The sequence below is a fragment of the Papaver somniferum genome, chromosome 8 (assembly GCF_003573695.1).
Source record: "Papaver somniferum cultivar HN1 chromosome 8, ASM357369v1, whole genome shotgun sequence".
NCBI classification, from domain to species: Eukaryota; Viridiplantae; Streptophyta; class Magnoliopsida; order Ranunculales; family Papaveraceae; genus Papaver; species Papaver somniferum.
The window spans coordinates 75,714,949-75,731,386 of NC_039365.1; the positions used below are offsets into that span (position 1 = coordinate 75,714,949).

The following is a 16,438-nucleotide window of genomic DNA, read 5'->3' on the forward strand; positions in this document are numbered from 1 at the left end:
CAATGCTTTTCTACACGAATCCTGACAAAAAGTTACAGCAACTAACTTTTCATCTTCTCCCAGCCTAGCAGGTTCAAAAGAAAGAGTCGACTGACCAGAATCCTTAGGAATAAGATTCAGACACTTTCTTAAATGGTTATTCAAGGAGCCGGTCCCATGTGTAGAAGAGTCAGCTTTCATTATCTGTTTACATTTCTTGCAAGTTACCATTATCGAAGGAGGAGGGTCCAGATCAACGTGATCCCAAACCCATGAAGTTTTCTTCCGCTTCTTAGAAGCTGGTGCAGTGACAGTGATGGTACCAGCATCGGAAACATTGGCAGCTGGTGCAGATGGAGCTTCACCAGCAGTTGGTACTTTTGCAACTGAACTAACTTCAGTAGAGGCGTTAGAAGATCTTGGAGGAGGATGTAGTGGTGGCAACAATGCATTTGAGTTAACGGAAGCCTGAATATAAACAAGGCAGAAATTCAAATCAGATAACATGTAAAAAAAGCATATCAAAGTGCATTCAAATACTACTTATTAAAAAGATAAGTTTCTTGTTTATTAATCCTTCGTGTGTTTCAAAAAGAACAAGAAAAAAAAATCCTTCGTGGGCACAGACGCACAGTAAGCTGGTCATAGATTTCTGAAGGAAGAAAATGAAGAGATCTTCTTCCACTGCATACATTAGATATAGACCTACTAGGAAAAGAAAAAAAAAATCATTTCTTTCTACTCCTTCTCTGAGAGATTGTTGACGATTCTATTTGACTAATTGACTTAACATTAACATTAACATTGATACAGAACTGAAGTTGAACGTGAACATGATTTTACACAAAAAAAAAATCCCTAATTGACTTATACAATAACATGATTAGATTTTGCCAACTTTCCCTAATTCATCCTTTTTTTTTCTTTTTTTGTTGTTGCATAAGCACAAAATTAATGTTATAATTAATTAAGGAGTAGATAAATTCACTGGATGTCCTCTCAGCTAGAGCTAAAAGAACGAATTGACACAGTGGTACCTAGGGCTGTTCATGGTCGGTTTTGGTTCGGTTTTTAGCCAAACCAAAACCGAAACCAATACTATCGGTTTCTTAAAATATGAACCAAACCAATCCATTAACCATTGGTTAGGTTTCTTAATGGTTCTAGCCGGTTTCGGTTTATTCCAGTGGATATCGGTTAACCGGCTGCTATGTCAGTTTCAGGAAACTGACAGTTCAAATCTAAGAAAAAAAAAAATTTTGGTATAAAGATTTTTGATTTCTCCTAACTGGCTACATACATTCCCATTACATACACAATCCAAATTCATAACATTCTTAAACACAATTCAAAAGATAAAGATTAGTAATTCAAAAGATCCACAGTCTCCATAACATCTAAACAACATCGACACTTTACAGCTATGCATCCACAAAATCAACTGATAGCTTCAGACTTTCCAGGGTTGCTGACTGCATGTATATGAAAATGGCAAGCAACTGGTAGTTAGAATCTAATTCACGTATATTTCCACTAATCATGATGGCAAGCAATACATGAAAATGCTAACAGTGAAAAGACGTGACATGTAAACACACCATCAGGAGGACAATGTATCTTTCTTTGCTAACTGAACAGGTAATAACTTAACAGGTTTAAGAGGCACTAAATTAGCACATTAAGACTTTAAATTAAATCCAAAGAAAACATGCTTCCAATTGGTGAGATGAATTACCTTGGTACTCCTTAGTCCTCAACATCATCATCTGTTATGTTTACGAACATGGATTTAGAGAGAGAGTCCAAAAATTCTGCAATGAACAAATGCACGATCAGTAGTATACAGTGAGTTGAAAGAGAAAAAATTGAAGATTGTTTAGGATTTTCTGAAATTCAATTAGGGAAGAAATTAATGATGATGCTGAGATGATTGTTAAATTTAATCAAAGTAAAAGAGAAACTGAATTCAATTGTTTGGCTAGAACTAATTCAGAAGTAAAAGATTTATCTCTCAATAGCATACAACAGAGTTACAGTTCTTGCAACTTAAATCCCCCAGCCCAATTTTGACTGTTTAGATCCAGCCTCTAAATCTCAGGAGCATGATAAACATTTCAAAATGGTGAAATCCAGTCCACTTGCAAAATCCAGAGAGTTACAGCAAGCACTGGAATTGTTGCTTTACCTCCAAAAGATAAGTATCACAAACTCTAAACTAATGATTTGAAATGATAAAGCTTGATCTTTGACCTTACAACTCACAAAATAAAGCGAATGATCTATAATTCCTATATGTGACTTATGAGCTAATTATATGAAGTTTTATGAGTCACCCATAAGCTGACATACATGAACTAGATAATCTGAACATTTTGTGGTATGTCATCAATAAGCTAAACTGCTATACTACAAACAAATTAACAAATGAAATAATACCTGAACTAACTTCCTCTTCTGGTCCCAAGGAAGAAGTATCAAGATCAATCGGCGTCTTCAACCAATTTTGAGCACAAATCAATGCCTCAACTGTTGTGGGAAGTAAAGAACTTCGATATGGATCGAGAATACGCCTCCCAGTGCTAAAGGAAGATTCAGATGCCACTGAAGAGATGGGTATAGCCAATATATCTCTTGCGATTAGTGCCAAAGTAGGATACCTAGTCGAGTTCGTCTTCCACCAACCTAAGATATCAAAAGAAACTTTCTCTTTCCGCGGTTCTCGTTTCTCTCTCAAATAAGTCTCCAGCTCATTTTTTCCTTCATCATCAAAACTTTCCTCTTCTTCTCTTGCTCTCTCTGCCATAAGGGCGGCTGCAGCACAATCTCCTTCATCATCTGGTTCAGCGCCAACAGTATTACCACCACTACTATCTGTTACAACTGTTGAGTTTCCAGCACTCATTTGGACATCCCAGTATTCTTCAAAAAGTGCCTTAAAGTCCCTCATTACAAGATCCATTAGTTCTGTTCTCAAATAACCACCACCAATTCCTAACTGGCCAAGAAGAAACTTCAATCCTAATTCTTTATCTTGTGGATTCAATAATACAAAAATAAACATAAGATTGTTCATCTTTTCATAACGTCCCCAATACTCGTTATATTTACTTTGCATTTTAAGACCCATGCTAGAAAGAAATGTATCTTTGTGATTTGCCCATGTGTTTAAAGTTCGATGAATAACACTCACATGAAACAAGAATTCGTGTGCAATAACATGAGTAGAAGCAGAGAACTTGACAGTAAAATCAAAAAATACCTTCAAAAACTTCGCGAAGGCTCTAGCATACGACCAATCTGATGGGTATGGCGCATGCAAAGGAGGTGCTGATGGGGCCTTATCAGAACTTGTTCTCTTGCGTTTCTTTCCTCTCTTTGCAGTAGCAATAACTTCTTCATCAGAACTTAAGTCTGCATCTTGGTTTTCATCCACATCCCAGTCAGGTTGGTTATCAACGGTGGAAGTACTAGAAGTAGAAGAAACTAAAGGAATTTGACTTTCAACAAAACAGAACTTCTTCTTGAATGCCTTGTCCTCATACTCTAACCTCTCAAAAGCTGGCTGATACTTCTCAGCTGAGTCTAACATAGTAAATGTCGAATTCCAACGGGTGTCTACATCTAGGACCAAACCCTTCTTGCATTCAATCTTCTCGTAAGCGACACAGTCCATAAATTTTTTCAATCTTGCAGGAGAACTCATACAATACTTCACTACTGCCCTTATTCTCTTAATTGAGATGTCATACTCCTTCATTCCATGCTTTACAACAAGGGCAAGGACGTGAGCAGCGCATCTCACTTGTAAGAAACTCTTCACTAAATCTGAATTCTTTCTGAGTACTTGGTTTTGCAGATATGTTATAGCTACATCGTTGGAAAAAACGTTATCTAAAGTTATAGTAAACACATTTTCGATCTCCCAATCTAACAAGCATGTTCCTATCATCCTACCAATAGTCTCACCGCTATGACCTACAATTTGGATGAAACTAATGATCTTCTTGTGCAACTTCCAGCTAGCATCTATCCAATGTGCTGTAATAACCATATATCCCAACTTCTGAAGTGAGCTCCATGTGTCAGTGGTGAGGCAAACTCTGACTTTATTAACCTTGAAATAATTCTTCAATCTCACTTTCTCGTACTCAAACAGTTCCATAACATCTCTCCGTACAGTGATACGAGATGGTATCTTGAATCTACTCTCAAGTACCTTGCAAAATTCTCGGAAACCTTCCCCCTCAACTATTCTAAAAGGCTGCTCATCCACTATGATGAATATAATCAATGCTTTTCTACACGAATCCTGACAAAAAGTTACAGCAACTAACTTTTCATCTTCTCCCAGCCTAGCAGGTTCAAAAGAAAGAGTCGACTGACCAGAATCCTTAGGAATAAGATTCAGACACTTTCTTAAATGGTTATTCAAGGAGCCGGTCCCATGTGTAGAAGAGTCAGCTTTCATTCTCTGTTTACATTTCTTGCAAGTTACCATTATCGAAGGAGGAGGGTCCATATCAACGTGATCCCAAACCCATGAAGTTTTCTTCCGCTTCTTAGAAGCTGGTGCAGTGACAGTGATGGTACCAGCATCGGAAACATTGGCAGCTGGTGCAGATGGAGCTTCACCAGCAGTTGGTACTTTTGCAACTGAACTAACTTCAGTAGAGGCGTTAGAAGATCTTGGAGGAGGATGTAGTGGTGGCAACAATGCATTTGAGTTAACGGAAGCCTGAATATAAACAAGGCAGAAATTCAAATCAGATAACATGTAAAAAAAGCATATCAAAGTGCATTCAAATACTACTTATTAAAAAGATAAGTTTCTTGTTTATTAATCCTTCGTGTGTTTCAAAAAGAACAAGAAAAAAAAATCCTTCGTGGGCACAGACACACAGTAAGCTGGTCATAGATTTCTGAAGGAAGAAAATGAAGAGATCTTCTTCCACTGCATACATTAGATATAGACCTACTAGGAAAAGAAAAAAAAATCATTTCTTTCTACTCCTTCTCTGAGAGATTGTTGACGATTCTATTTGACTAATTGACTTAACATTAACATTAACATTGATACAGAACTGAAGTTGAACGTGAACATGATTTTACACAAAAAAAAAATCCCTAATTGACTTATACAATAACATGATTAGATTTTGCCAACTTTCCCTAATTCATCCTTTTTTTTTCTTTTTTTGTTGTTGCATAAGCACAAAATTAATGTTATAATCCTAGCATAAAGTTTACCACATTGAACTGCCTAACCATTACCTACCAACAATTACACCCCCATTGAGCAATGAAATAAGCACTAGGACCAACTGCCAAGTGCAGAACTGCCACACCCATTCCAGGGTCTGAAACTACCAAGGGAAATGAAGCTCATAAATTAGCTTCACTTGGCTAGTCAAAACCTGATTACTTTCAGATTGACGAATTGATCAAGACAAAAAAAGACAGATAAAAGTGATTTTTAGTCCAATACTTTCAATAAACCTTGTCAAGACCACAAACCACAAAAGCACTAATTAAGACACAAGGACACCTTAGAGTAAGGTTGGATAACCAAAAACTAAACGATAGATACAAGTAAAAAAGGGAGACGAATCTTATCATGTGCCTGCAGTTATAACACTCTTAATCCTAGCATAAAGCAAATTTTAGAATCCTATTTTTCTAATTCTTGAGGAAAAATATCTTACTGGTGTTGATCCTGATTCCTCCATAGTTGAATCAAAGAAATCAACTTAATCCTGCAAAAAAACAAAACATGCAAAATCAAATCATTTTAGTAAACCCTAGATTAAATATAAATCATGTAAATCAAGTAACCCAAGTTACATAAATGATAAATATGATACCTCTTAAAAGAAATTAGATGTTCACTTGTTTATTTCGTCTGAAGAATGAAGATGATACCTTCTACTAGTGAACCCTAGATAACACTGACAGGTTACAATTACAAACTCATATGAACAGATTTCGCCTGAAAAGAAGGAGGAGGAGAAGGAGAAGAAGAAGAAGAATGAGGGGAGGGGATGATTAGATTCTACTAGAGTTTAGAGAATCGCAACCATGACATCTCAACTTTCTGTTCTATGAACTGAAGAGTGAAGAAGGAGGCGAAGATGTGAAGTGAAAATTAGGTCGACGAATGTATACTTGGGTTATAACTTAAGAAATATGAAGGGTGTGGATTGAATCTATCTGATATTAATCAACGGTCTATATTTATCGGTTTTCCAATGGTTTTTGGTTCGGTTTTCAGGCCAAACCAAAACCAAACCAATACTGTCGGTTTTTCAAAAATTTTTACCAAACCAATCCAAATCTAAATGGTTTGGTTCGGTTTCTTGCTTATTGGTCTGGTTCGGTCGGTTTCCAACGGTTAACCGACACCATGTTCAGCCCTATAAATTTGTTTAAACTAATTCCAAACACGTACAAGTTGTTGCCGCCTTAGGTGCCGTCCTGTAGTAGTCTTGGCCTTGTATTTCGGGAAAGCATCAAATCCCATTGAGATACTGACAAAACCGTAGCTTTGGCCTTAATACCTAAAATCAAAGAGGCGAAGGACTTCGGTATTTGTGGCCCTTATCGCCTAATTATGGTGTAAGTATCACAAATCCCAGGAATCTTGACACACAAAATATTTTCCATTATAATCATAGTAGAGATTCTTAAGGTTTAGTTTTTGTTTCTCACTGTGATGGATACAGTATCTTCCGATTGGCTGGGACCATCAACCAATCAGATCTCCATATTCGTATCCCAATAAACAATACACTCATAAGGATCCGCAAACCTATGCTCTACATAAATTTCATCGCTAGACAGATAATTGTAAGCTGCAAATCCAATAGTTTCGATAGTCAACCCATAAAAACCAGATTACTCTATTTCTCTATAAGAAGGAGTATCCATTTCACAGAATCAAGAAAACAAAACACCCAATCAAGAAATCATGGGAGAAGAGTATGTTAGAGATGCAGAAACAGGGGAAACCCAATTTCGACAAAAGACTCGTTTTAGATACAATTCCCCATTGGTACAAGTTTGTATGATTGGTTTAGTTTGTTTTTGTTGTCCTGGTATGTTCAATGCATTATCAGGAATGGGAGGTGGTGGTCAAGTTGATCATACAGCAGTAAATAATGCAAATACAGCCTTGTATACGACCTTTGCAGTTTTTGGTATTCTTGGTGGTGGAATTTACAATATTCTTGGACCAAGATATACTCTTTTTGCTGGTTGTTCTACTTATGTTTTATACGCAGGTGCATTTCTTTACTATAATCATTACAAACACCAAGCTTTTGCTATTGTTGCTGGTGCTATTTTGGGTTTTGGTGCTGGCCTTCTTTGGGCTGGTCAAGGTGCTATTATGACTTCATATCCTCCTCAACATAGGAAAGGAACTTATATTGCAATCTTTTGGAGTATTTTCAACATGGGTGGTGTTATTGGTGAGTTATCTGTATCTTTCTTTTTTATTAGCAGTGTCTGATTTTCATTCTTTAGATAATTAGTTGGAAACTTATTAGTGTTAGTCTCAACTGTTGACGATGAAGACCCTGAAACCCTCCCAGTTGATATCTAATTGTGGTTTTTGTGTTTTGTTATCTTGCATAGGTGGGTTAATTCCATTTGTAATGAATTACGACAGGACGGAGGCTGTTTCAGTTAATGATGGAACTTATATTGGTTTCATGTTCTTTATGGCAATTGGTACTGTTCTCACCTTGGGAATTTTACCACCTAGTCGTGTTGTTCGTGACGATGGTAGTCGTTGTACTAACATCAAGTATTCCAAAGTTACGACTGAACTGATTGAGATTTTGAAATTGTTCTTGAATTGGAAAATGCTCCTTCTGGTTCCAGCTTCCTTGGCTAGTAACTTGTTTTACAGTTATCAGTTCAACAATGTAAACGGTCTTTTGTTTAATTTGAGAACTAGTGGGTTGAATAACATGTTCTACTGGGGAGCACAAATGTTGGGATCAGTTGGAATCGGCCACATATTTGATTATAGTTTCGAGAGCCGAAGGAAGAGGGGTTTCATCGGAATTGGTGTTGTTGCTTTGCTTAATACAGGCATTTGGGCAGGAGGACTTGCCAACCAATTGACATACTCAGCTGAAGATTTACCAGAAAAGTTAGATTTCAAGATTTCGGGAAGTAGGTTCGCAGGACCTTTTGTGTTGTATTTCAGTTACGGATTGCTGGATGCAATGTTTCAGTCAATGATTTATTGGGTAATTGGTGCTTTGGCAGACGATTCTGAAACCCTTAGTAGGTAATTTCCTTTCATTCTCTACTCGCTGTATATTACACTAAAATAAAATTTTGAGAACGCTTTAACTTTTAAGTATTGAACTGTTAGAAAGGAAGTGGTGATATGTGGGCATTCGGAGGAGTTCCCTGACATTTTGCAACACTCCACCAGTCCACCTCAGTGTTTGAGAGGTTAAGGATCTGCGATCCTACACGGAATTTTCACACACTCTCACAATACTCAGTGCAATCTCCCAATACTCCTAAGCCGTCCCCATACCATCAAACTCACAGATTTATCAAGTTGATATCATGTTTAAGGTTAAGCTTGGCTTGTTCGAACTGTTGGCTAGGGAAATTAGAAAGTCTTTTTAGTTTTGCTGGTCATGATCTGTCTGTTGTATCTATCTACAAGTGCTAACTAGTTTTTATCCTTATTGCAGGTATGCTGGGTTCTATAAAGGAATTCAGAGTGCTGGAGGTGCAGCTGCATGGCAAATTGATGCACACAAAGTCTCCTTGATAGGACAGTTGATTATAAATTGGTCTCTCACCACCATAAGCTATCCATTGTTGGTGCTACTAGTTATGTTGGCTGTGAAGGACAAAAACGAAGATGAGGATGGAGCAACAAAAGGTTCTGCTGTGACGTCTTCATCCCTTTCTAACGGAAATGAGGGCAATGGAAAATGAGAAACTAAAGCATGTAAAACTACAACGTTAAGTTTCATTTGCTTGACCTTGCATATACACAGTGAATATAAAATGTTTGTAGTGCTGTTGTTCACTGTAACCATCAAACGAAAGAAAAGAATGGATGACTGTTAGTTGTTTCTAGGAATTTAGCTTTCAAGTATCTAGTTGTCGAAAAGCTGATTCAAGCTCTTGAAGTGCAAGAAGAATTTGTTTCATTTGTCTGTAGAGATATACTGATGTTGCTTGAGCTCACTGTCAAACAGTCCAATTATAAGGCAACCCGAGAAGTTTCTCTCTTTTTAGCTCTGGTCATCACTTTTGTGTAATGCAAATAACTGAATAAGACTATGCTCTCCCCTGAAGATTTTCAGAATTATACTGTATATGTTAGCACTGACTGGCTTTCTGATTTTTAACGACGTTCCTTGTTGATTTGTATATGCATTCAATAGAAACTTTCATAGGGTAGGTACACCATTTATGTTTAAGATTCAAGTAAATTCTTGAATCCCAATTCATGAACTAAATCCTGAAGCCTTACCAGTGAGCTAATCAAACTTACTTGCTACTACCCCAAATTTTTAAGCTCCGAGCTTCGCAAAACAATATTTTGACACAACCTTGGGGTTCAATTCTACATGGTCGCATTCGCAAATTTCAGCAGCTCTTCATGGTGTTGATTTTGTGTGACCATTTCCCCGGCATCTAAAGAATCAGCATCAGAAATTCCGCTGTCCATAATAAACTGGGCTGGGGTGTTAGAAATGAAAACGGTGGGCGTGATTAGTAAAATTTTCATCTTAAACCTTCACCAAAGTCTCTCATCACTGTCACACTTCGCATTTGCAGAGAGAGGAGATTTCAATCTCAACTCATCTGAGAGAGACTGGTAGAGTTGTGGTGACAGAAATGTTTACGCGGTTCAGCAGAGTTAGTAATGGCGGAGGAGGAGGAGGAGGAGGAGGAGGAGTGATTACTCAAATGGTAAGGTATTTTTCAAAAAAGAGAGCAGAAGATGTGAGAAGAATAAACCCTAAAGTACCAACACCAGAAGCAGCTGCTATTTCTCAGAATCTTTATCAAGTTATTAAAGATCACGGCCCCCTCAATATCTCCAGTACTTGGTCCCATGCCCAGGTACTCTCTGTGCTTATTAGGGTTTTTTTAGTTTTTTTTAATTATCTCTTGTTCACTATTGGATGTGTGCATCTCCATTTTTATTTTGATCAATTATTTAGTCTTTGAATCTGGGATTCATCTGAATTAAACCCAGTAACAAAAGCTCCAAATGATTTTCCCATTACTATGTTTTCTTTGGATGTTCACTGATTTAGCCAGCTTAGGTAATGTGAAATCATCTATGACGTGGTAGTTCGTCGTAAACCTGCGATGCTTGGGAAAATGAGTCATCCGGCAATTAGATAAAATGAAGGAAGTTTTGATTCTCCAGTGTCTAACCTTGTTGAATTGATTTGTTTCATTTAGAATTTTTGGCAGTACCCTAATCCCATGAGTTCTAGTCACAGGGAAAACTTGGTGAGCTCTTTCAAATGGTATTACGTAGTGTCCTCTTATTGTCAGGAGTGTAGTAAGAGGTACATATTGCATTGTAAATGCTGCAGTAGTTGGAAGGTACAGTAGTATTAGAGTTTAATACCAAATGGTATTACATTCCTTGAGTATTGCATTTCAAATCTAGACTAAAAAGTCTTTGTTAGATTTCCTTGAACTGAAAGTGTTTATATATTGAACAATGCTAGAACAAACCTCAAAAGTTTGTTTGTTTGGATTAGAAATCGAGTTGAAGGTTGGATGCCTGAACTTTCTGCAATTCTGCATACTGCAGTCCACTTGTACAAATGCAAATCTTATTGTCCTCCAAGAATCTTTCATTGCCATATAGTCTTTTCTCGATTTGATACACATACGAATTTCTGGCAGTTTTAAATCTTTTTCTGTTGAGGTATATATCTTTTGCATTTTATTTTACTTCTTTAATTAAGGAATTTGTCAGTGGTTGAATGCTGAAGTAATAAAATGTTCATCGCAGTAGGAGCTCCTGTTCTTCTTGAGATCCCCAAGTTTTTCAGTCATTACTTGACACTATCCTTCCTTTTCTGTCAGTACTGTTACTTCTTATGCTGAGATTATTAATTTTTCCTATAGAAATTTTCGTAGAGAGAAGAAGCAGGTTTAATTTGCTCTTGTTCATCCAAATAAAATGATTCAGAACATAGTTAGATCACCTTAAGTTTCTTAAAATGGGGAGGGATTTCCACAGGTTCACTGAGTCATTGCACACTGCTATGAATTCTTAGAAAAACTTTAAATTGTTAACGTCAGGTATAGTTATACATAAATCTTTTTACTTCAGGTAAACACAAGGACCATTCTTTTCCCTTATACATTATCATGTTCATGTAACAGGATTTGAGCATGTTTTATTCTAACCTAATCGACTTTGTTATTACAGGAAGCTGCTGTAGATGGAATTAACAGTAAAACACACATGAAGCTTTTGCTGAAATGGATGAGAGGAAGGAATATGCTGAAGCTGTTGTGCCACCAGGTTGGTTCCCATAAGAGATTCTACTACACTACTCTACCTGAAGACCCTAACAGTGCTGAAGCGAAGAATATCCTTGCAATGAAGCTGGAGACAGAGAAGAATCCAGCAAAAAGAAATACGAACAAAAAGAAAAAGCTTCGTAAAACCAAGGGGTGAACATTGGAAGCCAAGAATATTATATTCGTGAATGTTCTCTTTTATCATCCAGATTGGTTCAAGTGATGGTATCATTGGCTGAATAACAACCTCATGAGGAATTTTGTTTCATTTGGAGTGATGTTTCTTTGACTTTTGTTGGTTTAGTTATTTTATTTTGAGAAATACTTAACTTCACTGCACGCCCTGTTTTCAGACAGTATGCAGCTATAACAGGTTTTAGTTATTTTATTTTGAGAAATACTTAACTTCACTGCTAAAACCTGTTATAGCTGCATACTGTCCGAAAACAGGGCGTGAACAGTGTGAAGGCATGCAATCCTTCCTCTAATTAGTGTTGCAGTATTTAAGAAATGTCTGGCTAGTGAAACACTGAGTTGCTTTAAAACCTGTCCAGGTCGACTTCTCTGAGATTTGAACTTTTTGCCTATATGATCGCTGCTCGTGCACCCGCCTGCCAAGCCTCTTTAATGTTGCCTGTATGATTATAATACATCAGATCCACACCTGCATTTTGTTTTTTAAAACCAAAATCTGAGACACGTTCTCTGTGCTTGAAGCCTATTTGAGAATCTTGAGAGTTGAGATCAAGTGAGCTTTAACTGCTTTTATTGGTCCAGATAGTTGAGGGTCTACTTTTTGGATGCATTTGTCACACCTTAATTTCCAGGTCTACTTTTTAAGTACCATCTGATGTGCTGTCCAGCCCAAATCTTTTGATACCCTAGGGAGTAGTGTTAGAAATATCAACCCTTCTTCTCTCAAGGACTGTTTTATGGCCTGGTGTGATTCTGGTTTTGGTTCTTGTCCTTTTCTTGTCCTTACATTGGCATATCTTGAAATGGAGATGCAATTTTTTCGTAAACGCCTCTTGTTTAGATAACCTGATGGGTGTTGGTTCAATTTGGGGTTAGGCATAGGATACAGGAGGAAAATGGCAGCCAAGTTTTGTTTCGATCTTACAAATGATGCTTCTACAACAGCCCATTTGCAACTTAAAAAGGTCCTTAGGTTTCTTGCTGCAAAGTTTAAACTGCAAGCTGTTGATGGACTTCGTTCGCGAGTTCTGCCAGTCACGGGTTGTTATTATAGTAAGTGACTGCAATACATCTTATAATTATGCTGTTGAAAGAATATGCTAGATGTAGAAAAGTCATAATTGGTCCGACTCTTGGTTTTAAGGGAACCAAAGCTTCGAACTCTTTGTACTAGTCTTTGCATTTTTGTTTCAGCAAAAAAAAAGAGCTATCAAGAGTAGATAAAAAGGAATGAACGACTTTGCTTGTGCTCAACAAAAAGGTGTCTCCGCACTTTGCTTGTGCTCAACCTCAAACATAACCAAAGCACCGTATGGATCATAAGGTTTCACAAAAGTAGTTTAACTCGGGACAATATTAGCAAAACACTAATAAGGCAATTAGTGTTCATTACCCTGGTCATGACCATGGTCCTGGTTATCGTCATGGGCAGCTCCATAATCCACCCATGGTAGGATAGACTCCAATAAGACCAACAGCGGATTTCGATTATGAACATCACGGGGAACATGTGCTACAGCCTCACGAATCTCAGCAGGGTCCATGTTCTGAATTGCCTGTGCCATGCGTGGGTCTTCCAGAAAGTTCTGCAGCTCCTCGGGTGGAATATGTGCTACATTCGGCATACCGTGAGCCATACGAGGATCCTGCATCAAGTTCTGCAGCTCCTCCGGTGGCAATTGTGGGACCGAATCCGAGAAATCCGAGACCAATAAATGAGAATACCTATAAAATTAAGCAAGAAGAATGAGTCTAACTTGAAAGATATGAGCACTTCCCTATTGTATGTAAAGTATAGAAGGAAAACCTACTCATTATTGTCTGAAGAGAAGGCTTCTTTCCTCACACAGGCCCAGTCTCTCGCATCACTTCCACTGCGATCTAAGCTTGTGATTACACTATCAGCAGCATCTCTTAGCAATTTCTGCAATTCGGGTAATCTCCACATTATGTAACTCCTTTCTATATATATATTAATCAGGTGCTCGAGAGAAGGTCCACCGGCCTGAGCTGATCCGAAGAATGGGTGCTGTAGTATCTTTGTCCAGGCAGCATCCTTTAAAGGTGCCTTCGCGACTAATTTTTTCAAGACCAAAGGATGAAGCATCAAAGCTTGCTTCATAAGATCATTGGGAGTAGCCTTTTCAGACTCCGTAGCAGAACTTTTTGAGCAAGATTCATTCTCAAGATAGAAGCGACAAATGGCAAGAGAATATGAGAAGTTTGGGTACAACCAAAGGGAGTTATCACTTATATATTCCTCAGAGAATCGCTTTAACCATGAGTACTCCTCTGCCCTGAGAGAGAAATAGTCAATGCAAAACATTGCCCCCTTTGGATCATCAGAATCAAGTGAAAGTAACAGCTTGCAGACTTCAAGAGCTGAACGATGACAACCACGTCTGTTCATGTTTAGCATGTGAGTGAAAAGCACTGAGAATATTGGCTTGTTTGTATCATGAATGTACTTCAACTGGCAATTTGCTTGCAAGGGGCTGAATTGAGGATGCCATGAACATTCCAATGCAAATAAGCACTTCGCTATAGCATCAGCAGATTGATCTAGTTCTCCAGAGAACTTTAACACCTCAGCTAAAGTAATGAGGGACTCTACGTGATAAGGGTAGTACTGTAGGATACTTGCTATACCATTAAGGTCGTGCATTGCTTTGGCAGCTTCGAATGTTTTTTGAGCTTGGCTATAGGAAGACGAATGTACATATCTGTAGGCAATTATGCACAATTCAGAACGTCATGTGTTATTGAAGGAGAAAAAAATTTGAAGTAACAACAATGACTGACAAATGTTCCGCAAGGTTCTACGAAAGACATATTGCATAAAAGAAGAGGAAGAAAGTGGAAATTTTAGCTTCTCGACGATATCCTAGTAGCTGAAAGAAGCATAAACCTTACTATAGCATTGGACTACTTGTGTTTTCCATCTAATATTTTATGACAATCTATGGCTACAAGATGCCAAACTAATTGTTTTGACAGTTTACAAAAATTATACAGCAGATAAGTAGTGCATGAGATCTTACCTGAAATAGTGTTTTCCATCCTTGGTTTCCAGAAGTTCCATAGACATAGATCCGTCCCATCGAGGCCAATGCTCTAATGGAGAAACAAGATAAGTCTTTCTAGGATTATGACCTCCACGTCTTCCACCACGGATTTGCCTTGAACTGCCACCTTTTTTATCTTTCTCAAATGACCTCACAACATCAGACCCAAATATCCTTCGTAACTCATTCTCAGGCTTTAGACATTTGGGATCCACTGCTAATACAGATGACGTACCCTGGCTCATTTGTTGGTCCTGAAATTTGCCAGAGTTTTGACTAGGAGATCCCAAACCGATATTCAAACATTCAAAATCCTCATCAACTGCTTTCCCAGCTTTATTAGAGTTCTCCTTGCTTTTTTTCTTTTTCTTCTTTGATTTGTTCTTAGATGATGCAGAAGCTCCAGCCTTCGTTATACATGGTTTTTCAATCTTTTCTTCGTAAGCATCTTCTGCCTCATCGTCTACTTCAATCTCATCTTCCTACCAATTTGATGCATATATATTTTCAGTTTGGGATTTAAAAAAACCCTGTTTTCTTAGCATCTAGTAATAATGGGTTCTAAACTTAACTATCCCAGTTAGAGTTTGGTTTTGGTGTTACCTAAGAACTTGTCAAAATATACACATTTACTTCACTTTCAAAACGTCTCCAAAACAAAAAAGAACACACTATACATACAATCTAGTTGTGGCTTAGTTACTAACATTCTCTCTTGTGTCATCTTTGAATGGGTGTTCCAGAATACTTTTTCAACATCAGCCAATTAGGGTTCTCTCATCGTGTCCACTAAGAAACTTTTTCAATATCAGCATTCACTAACCTACTCTTAAACAACAACAGTGTTTTCAGGAGTGTTAAGATAGCAGGATTCTCACAATAATCATATTTCTACGCATTAATGTAAGAAAACCAACCTAATTTCAAAATAAAAATTCAGATTATTCAAAATAATAAAGGTTAAATCAGAAACCAGTCAACTAACCTCATCATTAAGAAGATCAAAAGGGTTTCGAGGAGGATTTGAAACAGGGGAATCAGAATCAACTTCTTCTTCTACTTCGTTTTCTTGCCTCTTTAGTTCTTCTTGCTCTTGCAAGACTTTTCTTAGTAGTCGAGCCGACATTGTTTTCTTTGAATCAAAATTTAGTTGAGCTGAAAATTACAATGGGAATTAGGGTTTCAATTTCTTAGAAGGGTGTACAAAAAAAAAGGGAGAGTTGAACCGAGGGAATGAATGGAATTAGGGTTTAATTTCTTCGAATCGTTTTCTGTATATATCCCCAGCTTCCATTCCCCTTCTCTACGTTGTGCAAAATCTAATATTTACTGGTCCACGTTGATGGTTAACTTATTACAGAAGGTGGGTAGACCGAAGTTTGGACATAGGAAACCTTGCTGTAGGGAAAGCCTTGTAGGGGATGAGTCCAATTTTGTGACAAGCCAGTCACATTGGTCCTACTTAACCAAATGATTAAGTATTTTTTATTAATTTTGTAAGAGCACTGCTGAGTCAAACTCGCAAGCGTTGATATCTCAAGCTTGTGTCTATCAAATTTAGTTTATCAAAATTATATCTTGATTTCTAGTTTACTTATAGTTATGTCTCGGATTATGATAGAAGTGTGTGGTTGAGCATTAGACTTCACGGCATTCACCAA

General features: G+C 37.5%; 4 protein-coding genes and 1 long non-coding RNA gene across 5 annotated transcripts; 2 read left to right on the plus strand and 3 right to left on the minus strand.

Moving 5' to 3' along the window:
- Nucleotides 1-1,397: 1,397 nt before the first annotated feature.
- On the minus strand, nucleotides 1,398-2,543 carry LOC113306724. Its single transcript, XR_003338797.1, has 3 exons — nucleotides 2,416-2,543; nucleotides 1,715-1,790; nucleotides 1,398-1,451 (listed from the first exon to the last, which is right to left on the minus strand). It is a non-coding gene; the product is annotated as an uncharacterized LOC113306724 (long non-coding RNA).
- A 27-nt stretch (nucleotides 2,544-2,570) lies between these two features.
- On the minus strand, nucleotides 2,571-5,900 carry LOC113305677. The gene is made up of 4 exons (XM_026554693.1): nucleotides 5,841-5,900; nucleotides 5,682-5,732; nucleotides 2,637-4,714; nucleotides 2,571-2,580 (listed from the first exon to the last, which is right to left on the minus strand). Exons 2-4 carry the CDS (start codon nucleotides 5,703-5,705, stop codon nucleotides 2,571-2,573), a joined length of 2,112 nt encoding a protein of 703 aa, XP_026410478.1. The 5' UTR covers nucleotides 5,706-5,732; nucleotides 5,841-5,900.
- A 746-nt stretch (nucleotides 5,901-6,646) lies between these two features.
- LOC113301628 (UNC93-like protein 1) lies at nucleotides 6,647-9,318 on the plus strand. The gene is made up of 3 exons (XM_026550415.1): nucleotides 6,647-7,445; nucleotides 7,612-8,275; nucleotides 8,697-9,318. The coding sequence occupies exons 1-3, from the start codon at nucleotides 6,944-6,946 to the stop codon at nucleotides 8,944-8,946; spliced, it is 1,416 nt and encodes a 471-aa protein (XP_026406200.1). The 5' UTR covers nucleotides 6,647-6,943; the 3' UTR covers nucleotides 8,947-9,318.
- A 457-nt stretch (nucleotides 9,319-9,775) lies between these two features.
- On the plus strand, nucleotides 9,776-11,905 carry LOC113304488. The gene is made up of 2 exons (XM_026553617.1): nucleotides 9,776-10,086; nucleotides 11,423-11,905. Exons 1-2 carry the CDS (start codon nucleotides 9,859-9,861, stop codon nucleotides 11,672-11,674), a joined length of 480 nt encoding a protein of 159 aa, XP_026409402.1. The 5' UTR covers nucleotides 9,776-9,858; the 3' UTR covers nucleotides 11,675-11,905.
- Nucleotides 11,906-12,819: 914 nt separating this feature from the next.
- On the minus strand, nucleotides 12,820-16,132 carry LOC113301632 (transcription factor 25). Its single transcript, XM_026550418.1, has 4 exons — nucleotides 15,763-16,132; nucleotides 14,754-15,259; nucleotides 13,524-14,435; nucleotides 12,820-13,437 (listed from the first exon to the last, which is right to left on the minus strand). The coding sequence occupies exons 1-4, from the start codon at nucleotides 15,901-15,903 to the stop codon at nucleotides 13,092-13,094; spliced, it is 1,905 nt and encodes a 634-aa protein (XP_026406203.1). The 5' UTR covers nucleotides 15,904-16,132; the 3' UTR covers nucleotides 12,820-13,091.
- Between the last annotated feature and the right edge of the window lie 306 nt (nucleotides 16,133-16,438).

What these genes read in the sequence shown, in the direction of transcription:
- LOC113305677 (XM_026554693.1), bottom strand. Translation starts at nt 5,705, where the DNA reads ATGGAGGAATCAGGATCAACACCA. An exon ending in AGGAATCAGGATCAACACCA is followed by an intron (nt 4,715 to 5,681) that starts GTAAGATATTTT and finishes GTTTATATTCAG; the next exon opens with GCTTCCGTTAACTCAAATGC.
- LOC113301628 (XM_026550415.1), top strand. Translation starts at nt 6,944, where the DNA reads ATGGGAGAAGAGTATGTTAGAGATGCAGAAACAGGGGAAACCCAATTT. An exon ending in CAACATGGGTGGTGTTATTG is followed by an intron (nt 7,446 to 7,611) that starts GTGAGTTATCTG and finishes TATCTTGCATAG; the next exon opens with GTGGGTTAATTCCATTTGTA. An exon ending in GATTCTGAAACCCTTAGTAG is followed by an intron (nt 8,276 to 8,696) that starts GTAATTTCCTTT and finishes TCCTTATTGCAG; the next exon opens with GTATGCTGGGTTCTATAAAG.
- LOC113304488 (XM_026553617.1), top strand. Translation starts at nt 9,859, where the DNA reads ATGTTTACGCGGTTCAGCAGAGTTAGTAATGGCGGAGGAGGAGGAGGA. An exon ending in GTACTTGGTCCCATGCCCAG is followed by an intron (nt 10,087 to 11,422) that starts GTACTCTCTGTG and finishes TTGTTATTACAG; the next exon opens with GAAGCTGCTGTAGATGGAAT.
- LOC113301632 (XM_026550418.1), bottom strand. Translation starts at nt 15,903, where the DNA reads ATGTCGGCTCGACTACTAAGAAAAGTCTTGCAAGAGCAAGAAGAACTA. An exon ending in TTGATCTTCTTAATGATGAG is followed by an intron (nt 15,260 to 15,762) that starts GTTAGTTGACTG and finishes TCAAATTGGTAG; the next exon opens with GAAGATGAGATTGAAGTAGA. An exon ending in GATGGAAAACACTATTTCAG is followed by an intron (nt 14,436 to 14,753) that starts GTAAGATCTCAT and finishes AATTGCCTACAG; the next exon opens with ATATGTACATTCGTCTTCCT.